This window comes from Paralichthys olivaceus, chromosome 10 (assembly GCF_024713975.1).
Source record: "Paralichthys olivaceus isolate ysfri-2021 chromosome 10, ASM2471397v2, whole genome shotgun sequence".
NCBI classification, from domain to species: domain Eukaryota; kingdom Metazoa; phylum Chordata; class Actinopteri; order Pleuronectiformes; family Paralichthyidae; genus Paralichthys; species Paralichthys olivaceus.
In genome coordinates this window covers 2,576,339-2,586,171 of record NC_091102.1, presented here as the reverse complement: position 1 = coordinate 2,586,171, position 9,833 = coordinate 2,576,339, and the positions used below count along the sequence as shown (strand labels likewise).

The 9,833-nt window shown below is 44.3% G+C and overlaps 3 protein-coding genes across 3 annotated transcripts; all 3 read left to right on the top strand.

Annotated features, from left to right (window-relative positions):
- Nucleotides 1-21: 21 nt before the first annotated feature.
- Nucleotides 22-5,254, top strand: sgo2 (shugoshin 2). The gene is made up of 9 exons (XM_069532550.1): nucleotides 22-175; nucleotides 853-981; nucleotides 1,405-1,580; nucleotides 1,704-1,778; nucleotides 1,875-1,945; nucleotides 2,044-2,186; nucleotides 2,376-4,277; nucleotides 4,483-4,597; nucleotides 4,689-5,254. Exons 2-9 carry the CDS (start codon nucleotides 897-899, stop codon nucleotides 4,819-4,821), a joined length of 2,700 nt encoding a protein of 899 aa, XP_069388651.1. The 5' UTR covers nucleotides 22-175; nucleotides 853-896; the 3' UTR covers nucleotides 4,822-5,254.
- A 476-nt stretch (nucleotides 5,255-5,730) lies between these two features.
- LOC109646452 (uncharacterized protein C2orf80) lies at nucleotides 5,731-7,813 on the top strand. Its single transcript, XM_069532565.1, has 8 exons — nucleotides 5,731-5,889; nucleotides 5,970-6,051; nucleotides 6,153-6,235; nucleotides 6,551-6,641; nucleotides 6,737-6,814; nucleotides 6,976-7,063; nucleotides 7,263-7,372; nucleotides 7,546-7,813. Exons 1-8 carry the CDS (start codon nucleotides 5,849-5,851, stop codon nucleotides 7,612-7,614), a joined length of 642 nt encoding a protein of 213 aa, XP_069388666.1. The 5' UTR covers nucleotides 5,731-5,848; the 3' UTR covers nucleotides 7,615-7,813.
- A 21-nt stretch (nucleotides 7,814-7,834) lies between these two features.
- On the top strand, nucleotides 7,835-9,537 carry LOC109647315 (gamma-crystallin M2-like). The gene is made up of 3 exons (XM_020113104.2): nucleotides 7,835-8,240; nucleotides 8,697-8,939; nucleotides 9,074-9,537. Exons 1-3 carry the CDS (start codon nucleotides 8,229-8,231, stop codon nucleotides 9,347-9,349), a joined length of 531 nt encoding a protein of 176 aa, XP_019968663.1. The 5' UTR covers nucleotides 7,835-8,228; the 3' UTR covers nucleotides 9,350-9,537.
- The last annotated feature ends 296 nt before the right edge of the window (nucleotides 9,538-9,833 follow it).

Here is a 9,833-nt window from a genome sequence, read left to right as displayed (position 1 = left end):
CCTCCTCGCACATGCGCAGACGCTCGGCGGTCTTTTTCGATTTTGCGTTCAAACCGTGTGACGCGGTCGTTCGGCGAGGTCATGTGGGACTGTTGTTAGGATCGAACCCGCGGTGCTTTCGTCACAGTGGTACAGACCGCCGACCGAGCTCTCCGCCGTGTGTCGGTTGGTGTCGGTAAGTTTGAGTCCGACCGGAGGAATCGGGGAGTTAGCGTCACGCTACACCGCCGGTTACACCAGTTAGCTGCGGATTCACCTCAGCTAATGCTAACTGTGGCTAACCCAACGACAACAAGATTAGATTAGATTATATTAGATTAGATAATATAACATAACATAAGATAATAATTAATCCCTCAATGGGGAAATGGAGTCAAAATAGGAACAGGAAGTTATAAGTAACATACTGAATATATCTACAGGGACTGTATCGTCCATGAACCAGTGTATTGCACAGACAGAGTATATATATATATATATATATATATATATATATATATATATATATATATATATATATCATATTGCACAGACAGAGTATATATAAACACATATATATATATATATATATTATATCATATTGCACAGTTAAGGGAGTTAAACCAGTTAAAGAGCAGAAGTCCATCATGGCTGCATGTAGTTCTACTGGTGTTACAGTCTTTCTTTCTTTACTTTAGTGTCAGAGACATTACAGACCTACACTCAGGATATAAACTGTTAGCTTCATTTATTTCAGCCAAATATAGAGACTATGTTTACATATAAATAAAGATCATGAAGTCACACTCTATATATATATATTTACATAGATACTTAAGGTACAAAAGCTAACAGGTTTTTTGTGTGTCTTAGGTTCTTCATTTCTTCATCCAAGCGACTCTTCATGTTCATCGATCATGTTCACTGCGAAGACAATGACGCCTTTAAAAGCGTCCAAGCAGACTTCAGCCGCAGCGTCAAAGATCAAGAATAAGATCCTCAGTGAGTATAAAGCTGCTAACAAAGATTTTCCAGGGGCTGTAGTCGCTCTGGATGTTTTCCAGAACTTTCACTGCCGGGCTGGTCAGTTGTCAGGAGAATGTTTGACTGAGCCCAGGTGAGACCACGGCAGGAAAATACACAGAGAGCGAGTGGACGTGTTGATGAGGGTTCTAACATGCGGAAGATGTGAAACTCGCCCCTCGAATATTACAGACATTTTCCTGTTGTTTTGAACGAGTCGGACCCGGACAGTGTCCTGCTGCTGCTTCACATATGAAAGAAGACAAAATGTCCACACACGATTTTCTGGAAAAACACATTCATTTGACCACATTTACAAATAAACCAATAAACTTCATAACATTTTTATATTGTTCTCCCATTAAGAACTAATGTTGAAATCCTTCTTCATGACCACACCAGACACGTCCTCCTTCTTCAAGGTTTCTTTGAAGACCAACAACAAGGCCTTAGCTCTGGCTCTGGAGGCCCAGAAGGAGCGGAGCAGGCAGCTGGAGATGGAGATCGTGTACCTGCAGAAACAAGTGGAGGCTCTGTGCTTCGAGCTGGCCACCAGGAAATACAAGGACAGGAAACTGGTGGGTTTGAAAAGATCATTCCAGGAAAGCAAAACCACAGACTGAAATGATGGAAGAGGAAAACAGGTGTTCTTCTAACACACAGACGGTCTGATAAATGTTCTGATTGTTTTCTTGTCACAGCTCCTCATCTTGAAAAACCTTCATACAAACACTCTGCAGCACTTCGACATGGTGGCCGACCTTTTCTCAGACTGTGTGAGGATTCCTCTCGATAACTATTGAAATGTTCTTCTTTGCGTGGCTCCTTGCATAGACATGATCTATGATTGCCTCTGTATTTACCGCCCACAGGATCTTCCCAAACTATCTCAGGATAAAAAAACTGTGTTCTGTAACATCGAGGAAAATCCTGCAGTGGAAAGGTGAGATTACTGAAAATATTATTTTTTACACAACAAATAACCTGTTTTGGTGTTTGCAGCTTTGACTCGATTGTTTCCTCCACCCTCTCCTCTTTCAGTCGCACAGATCAGTCTCCTCCTCGCCCGGAAATCGCAAAAGATTTGTTGTGTCCCAGTAAAAATGTAACAACGAACCTGCCTGAAAAAAATATGGAAGAACATCTCTTTGGTAAACCCAGAAAGTCCACAGATGCTTACAAAGGTATGGGGGGGGGGGGGGATATACATTTTAAAGTTCTAGTGATATATTTCACAGTTATCTACGTGGTGATACCGACCAGGGTTTTTTTTGTTTTTAAAAAGACTGAAAAAGTGACTAGTTTTAACTAGTTGAAAAACCCTGACAGAGTTTTTACTGAACTTATAAATTTGCTCTCCCATCGATCATCAGATGCTGAGAAGAGGCGTGTGACTCAGCGTATTCAAGCTGCCGCGGCAGGAGCATCCCGTCCGTCCAGCAGCCTGCGGGCTGAAGTAGAAAGGCTGTCCATGATGTTCTCTCAGTCGGGCTCTGACATGAAGTTGCTCCCCTGTTCTCAGAACAGTCAAACCTCGTCCTCGCGTCTCAGCACATGTGAAGGATCCAAACCAGCCTCCACTGACGCGCTCTCTGAACCAGAACTGGACCAGAGTAACAAACTAGAGAAAACGGTGCTTCTGGATGCAACCATGGAGATGACGCAAAGCGACAACCCTGAGATAGTCGTCGTGGAAACCAAGGTCAAAAAAACAAAACCAGGCAACTCCAGCAAACAGAAACGCAAGAAGAATAAGGAAGACGCCTTCGGGTTGAGTGCGGCTGAAAACGCTCGAGAGAAGAACTCTGCAGATTCTGGGATGAGCGATGTTCAGACTGCTCCCACTGACGCTGAGTTACAGGCAGACGACCACGAACTAGAGGGAATCAAACTTCAGAGTGAGTCGCCTAAAAAAACGAACAGCTCTCGTATTCCCAAACTGGGCAAATCTGATCCGATCAGCTGTCAGAAAAAGTCCAAATTAAAATCATCACAAAACACCAAGTCCGGTGACATTGTCTCTCTGGAGCTGGACGATTATTTCACAGACTCTCAAAACAAAGTGAGAAACAGTGTGAAAGTACACGCAGAGGAAGATGCAGCAGGAAACGCAGGGTCCAAAATCACATGCAGGAGGACCAGGGGCAGGAAGGGGTCGTCAGCCATCAAGAAATCTTCCTCCACTTTGCCTGAACCGTCTCATGTCCGTGAGACCGGCGTGTCTGACTCGGAACAGCTTCATAATAAACAGGAAGACGTTGTTGAGAGTTATGAAGAGTTTTGTGTAGATGACATCATACGTCCAGTGTCTGCAGGACGTCACAAGTCAAAATGCAGAGGCACGTTTCTCGTCGCGGTGATGTCACCAGAAGCCGCTGAACAGGACTTCATGTCTCCCACTGGATCCTTCACCCGTGAGGCAGAGAAAGTGTCCTCGGTCACACCTGCAGGCGTCGTTCTGCAACATTCAAAATCAATTCCACCCAAACACAGCGATGAGGATACGCCGAGCTCCTGTAAGCGTCCTTGGGTGGCCACTCAGGATTCGGACAGCCTTGGAGAGGACATCAGCAGCGACGCCTACCACGATGCACTGCTCCTGCACCAGGAGTTTCAGAAACCTAAAAAAGCCAGGAAAGAAGAGACGGGGCGATCTGGCAAGAAGAAAACCACACAGAGGAAGGAGGGTGACGACCTTCTAAATGAGAAGAGGAAGAAGAAGAAGAAAAGCAGCCGCAGCAACAAAGGATTCAGATCTGGAGATGAAGCGTTCGGTTTTCTGCAGGACGTCACCGACGATCCTGAAAGACACAAAGAACGATTAGATGTGCAAGAGGTGGACTTACATTGGAACGTCAGCGAAGACGTTGACATCTTCGAACATTTCTGTGATACGAGACCCTCAGAGCCAAAGTCCACGGCGGAAACTAAACTAAAACTAAAAGAGCGCAGAGCGAAGCCCAAGCCGCAGACGCTCACAGGAACCAGAAATCCAAGGGAGACGTTTGTCGTCTACAGGCGGAAAACTCGAGACAGCAAGACCACGTCGGAACTGTCCGACGCCAGCAGTCACGTGGCGGACGCCAACGATGAGGCGGCATGTCAGACTCTGGGAGACCTGCTGACGGACGAGGTGCCGCCGTGGTTGGAGATGGACGTCAGCACCGCAAACACTGAGGGGGGGTCTTTCCTGGATAGTCCGAAGAGGGAGACATCAGGTGTGGGGGCTGCAGAGATCGAGGAGTCCGCTGCTGTCATAACCGAAGCTTCTCCAGGTGTGGTGTCAACTCTCCTCCTCATACATTCATGTGCTTAGAGCTGCGATAACGAGCTGACTCATCCATTTTATTCATGGTTCCGTCTTCACACATGAACTTGAACTTGAATTTGATCCTTTTCTTTGTGATAAATGAAAGTGAACTGAGAATCTTTGGGGGTTTTAGACTGAACAACTGTGTTCTGATTGATTGTGTGTTGCAGCAGGAAGAGTCTTAACATCACTGACTAACACCATCATGACCCCAGGCAGCGAAAGCGGAGGCAGAACCAGGAGACGTCATGGTGTCGTCAGTTACAAGGAGCCGTCCCTCAACAGGTGAGGACGTCTGGAAGATTGTTTCACTCCCGATTACACCAGAAAAACCTCTGTGAGTAACTATTGATATTTATTCTTCATTTCTAAACAGCAAAATACGGCGTGGAGATAAATTCACCGACAGCAAGTTCCTGAGCTCTCCGGTGTTTAGAGATGGAAAGAAGAAGAAGCAGAAGAAGACTGCAGCAAAGCCAGTGTTAGACAGATCCATTTTGGATGAATGATTATTTCATTTGTCTCATCTGGTTTATTTTATTTAATAGTTTCTTTTCTTTTGAGAATTCTGAAGGAGTTTTTTTTAAAATCAGGTTTCCTGGCAGCTGAACCTGATCTGTGTCTCCACTTGCTCTCCAGCGTTGCGTGCTTGTTAGTGGGTCAGAGAGATTGACAGTAGGTTGCTCATGAATGATTCAGCTGAGAAATCGGAGCCACGTTCCTGTAAAAGGCTCCGGTTCCTCAGAAACGTTCCCAGATTCGCTTCTGCACGACCGCGGCATGTGCAGGGTTTTGTGTCGTCACGTGAGCTGAGGTATTGTTGTGCGTTGGTCGTGCAGGACTGTGTGGTGAGTACACATTGTTAGATTTACAGGACTTCTTTTGTATTTTCATATAAAGTTGTTTTCTTTGTCTTTTTATTAAAGTTGTTCTTGCACAGACGAGCTGGATTCAGTTTTTATTTTTTACTCCTTACACTCACTGTGTATTTCTTCTCTATCAGGGTGTCAAGTTCATTTCCTGGCAACGTAGCACCACAACCCAGCAGTTAACCAACCTGTTACTGTTAGCTTCACATCATCTATTAGTTTTCTGACTTCACGTTTTAGATCCGTGATTCATAAATTCATGTGTGTTTAACCAAAATAAGATTGATGTCAACTAGAGCTGCAATAATAATTTGATTAAACAATTTGTCGATTGATGGAAAATCATCCTGCACCTATTTCAATATGAAGTTTGAGACAGTAATCTGCATTTCTGTTTGATGTGAAAACTTTAATTTTACAGAATAAACGATGCTGAAATCTTTTTTTTCTGAATTCAAATTCTATATGTTTGGTTGTGTTTCTGTTTTCTTATAATTAATAGTTATTTTGGTGTTTCTTAAACAAAGGGTTTGACGATGACATGTTGGGAATCTTTATTTTTATGTTTTCCATTTTTTAAATGAGATATAATTACCGGCTGGAGTCTAGTTGTTTTCCTGTGTGTAGGTGAAATCTTCTCCTGTCGTCTCTGCAGGTGTCTGGTAAAATGGGGGCTCGGCAGCTGAAGAGGGACGTTGAGGCTCTCATGTGAGTCGACAGAGGTTGATTAAAAACAACATGAAGTGTATTTTATAATAACAGGTTTTCATTTTCTCTGATTTGAACAGTGGTGATTACATCGGACACAAACTCAGAGAGAATTCATTTGATCCGAAGGGGAAGGGGACGTCCACGATGCTGGATGACCTGGTCACAAACTTTACACAGTTTATTTTTACTTAATTATCTAAATTAAACAATTTCTTTTCACGTTTTACACAAATTCAGCTTCTGTATTTTATTTGTTCCAGGCTCACTATGATCTTGCAATCAGTGTCGCCCTCTGGTGGTTGGACAAGGAAGAAGGAAGGGACGTGCTCCACAGTGACATCATGTAAACATGTTTTTATGAACTAAGTGAAACTAAAAACTATAACTTCAGCTGCTGTAGGTTGAAGTTGTTTTTATTTTTGAACACCTGCTGCAGTGATTCAACAGTTCATCAGGTGACTGAGAGAAATGTGAATGAAGCTGCACGAGACTATTAGAACATTTTTATGTTAAAACACAGAAGAGTCCTGAAACGAACAAAGATGTCATGCTCAGTTGTTTTGTGACGGCAGAAATATGAACACGTGTGTGAGTGGATGAAGTGATCAAAACCTAGAACACTGAATGAAATGTTATCTCACTCTCCTCTCTCTGTCAGTGGAGCAACATTCAGCTCAGGAAGTTCCAAGTATCCTAATCGCTTGGAGCGCGAGGCGATGATCCTGTCATCGTTTGCTGGGATTATTATGGTGAGTGTTTTTATACTTGAACGCAGTTTATAGTCCAACCTGACGTCCCACTAAAGGTTGAATCATAAGAAATCTTTAAACACTCTGTGTTTCAGAGTAGTCTGCCTGTGGAGGAAATCTTGGATCTGTACAAGTGTAAACCAGCAGCGTTGTATCCTAACCAGCAATCCAAGGTACGAGCAGAGTCCTGGACGATGTTTCACACATTAGAACAAACACAAACTGTTTGACTGATCATCATTAAACGTTTGAGGAAGTGTTGCATGGTTTTTCTTCATTAGAGACATGTTGTTAATGTTGAACAGTAAATTCTATGTTTTGTTTTTGAACTCAGGGTTCAATCGTCTGTCCCTTCACTCTCTCGTACCATCCGTTCGCCATGCTGGGTTCTTACAAGGCAGTGAGCCACTCCAAGAAGCACAGTGAGTTTAGATTAAACTCTGTTCTTCTCTTTGTCCACTTGTTCCCACACAACGGCCGAACAGGGTCGTCTCACGACTCTTCATCACAGTTTTATACTCAAAGTTTATGTTTAAAAAAAAAAAGTATATTTATTTATTTATATTGTGTGTGTATATATATATATATATATAATAAAACCTTAAATAAAACCTGTTGCAGATCAGAAGTTGAAAAGATGGCTGTCTGAGAGGGCGAAGGCGAACGCCGCGCCTCGGCCAGTTTCAGCTCCGTCCTCCTCCTCCTCCTCCTCTTCTCAGTCCTTCCTCAGCGTGAGTATCTTTGTACTTTTATCGTCTGACTTTATTCCATCCGTCCAGTGTCAGAGCCAAGATAAACCACAGACAGTGGATGGATGGATCAAATCCACAAGTGATGGGAGAGCACCAGAGGGTGGGACTCTAACACTTCCTCTCCTCTCCTCCTCTTCCTCTCCTCCTCTCAGGATAGTAGTGATGGACATGAGGAGGGGGCTCATCACTATGAGGGGTCACAGGAGTCTCTCCAGGACTAATGTCGCCCTCAGCAGCGCCCCCTGCAGCCTGGTCATCACATCTCATTCATCTCATCAACACTTTTCTCTGCTGTCTTTACTCTTAATGTCCGATTTACACTGAGCTGACGAACTGTGATTGAAACTGACGGATGATTGCTGATCAGTTGTGTATTTGCTGTGATAATGACATGTTCTGATAAAATGATCATCGTGTAAATGGTCCCTGATCAATATCTTGTGCTGGGTGCTGCATGTTGTCCAGTGACTCACAGCTTCAGGCTGTGTTGTTCTTTCTGATGACCGCTGACATTCTGCTGCAAACTTTAATCCACCTGACGATGGATTAGTGGATAAAGACGTGTGCATGTGACGTCCATATCAATAAAGAGGGCACGGCGGGTCAGTAATTTGCCTGGTTGGACTTTTGCGCTGATGACTCAGGGATTTTTGCTCTATGCCCAGGATCAAGACTTTTGGCAGCGATGCCAGCGCTTTAAATCCCCGCTCATTGAAAAACCAGCTAAAGTGGGATCTGCTCACCCTTTGATTGAGGTTTATAAAGCGGGGCTCCGGTCCTGCTTTGTGAGACCACCAATTTTCCGTCGGCGACCGGCTCCAGTACTCTTTGCAGGATGAGTAGTAAGGTAAGAGTTTTCTCTATCAGTCGTCATGGGGGAGAATAGTGATGTTTAGCCAGCGCAGCTTTTACTGGAGTTTAACTGAAACGTTAGGATGTTTTGCAAAGTTTCTGTAATTGGAATGAAACTTCTTGCTTCATGTTGAGGTTCTGGGCTTTAAGCGGCCCACTGGTAACTGGAATAACTTAAAATAAACGTGTTAGAATGTAAGAGGAAGGATCCGCTAGTGGCTCAACCACAGTTTCAACTGTCTGACTCGTTCACTGACTTTATGTTAAGCTACAAATCAAATGCTAAATATTTAATTTAACTCCACAACGACACTGTTGATGCTGCAGCAACTAAACTGTGGAGTCAAATTAAAATCTTGTCGGAGCAGGTAAATCAAAGATCTCATATATTTCTCACTGTGCTCTGGGACAAACTGAGCTTTGACTGCGAACCTCTCTGTGGTCTTCTCAGATCACCTTCTACGAGGACAGAAACTTCCAGGGCCGCTCCTATGAGTGCGACACCGACTGCCCTGACATGCACCCCCACTTCAGCCGCTGCAACTCCATCAAGGTGGAGAGCGGCTGCTGGGTCCTGTACGAGAAGCCCAACTACACCGGCTACCAGTACGTCCTGACCCGAGGGGACTACCCTGACTACCAGCGCTGGATGGGCTACAACGACACCATCCGCTCCTGCCGCACCTTCTCCTATGTGAGTACATGTTTGGGTTCATTGATGAAGAGTGAGGACAGTGAAAGACGATGAAGAAGAAGCTTGAATGTATTGTACTGTCTTTCACTGATGCCGCCCAAATTTTGAATTTTTCCTCCGCCATGTTCCTGCAGACCAGCGAGGGCCCCTACCGCATGCGCATCTACGAGCGGCCCAACTTCCAGGGTCAGATGATGGAGTTCAGCGAGGACTGTGAGTCGGTGCAGGATCACTTCCGCAGCCGCGACATCTACTCCTGCAACGTCATGGACGGCTACTGGACCCTGTACGAGCACCCCAACTTCCGTGGGCGCCAGTACTTCATGAGGCCCGGGGAGTACCGCAAGTTCAGCGACTGGGGGGCCACCTGCGCCGCCACCGGCTCCTTCCGCAGAATCACAGAGTTTTAATTTGATATCGTTTTGATTTTATTTATATTTTAGATTCATGAGAAAGAGGAAAAAAAACACCCAGTAACTTCTCTTAAAGTCTATTTGTGGAATCTGGTAATGAGATAATGTGGAGTGGGATGTTTCATTGGGCTGCGATCAACAAGATGTTGTTTTAAAAAGCTGAATAAATGAATCTATTGTAAACTTTTTTCTCTGCCTGTGAATAAATATTTTGCCTGATTCAACTCTTTAAAAAGCCGTTTTGGAAACATTTTAATATAATGACTGTTATTGTTTTTTCTTTGTGGATTATCGTGATTTCACCAGAGTGTCACTCGGTCGAGCTCATTCCGCCGCTGAGGCCCAACGGTCGCCTTAAATTCAAATGAATGAACACTTAAAGACACTGTAACGCCTTTAACTAGCGTCTCCAGTTAACCAGACCCCAAACTGTCTTTGGACAGAAGGAGGAAGCCAAAGAAAACCACTGTACCACCGTGCC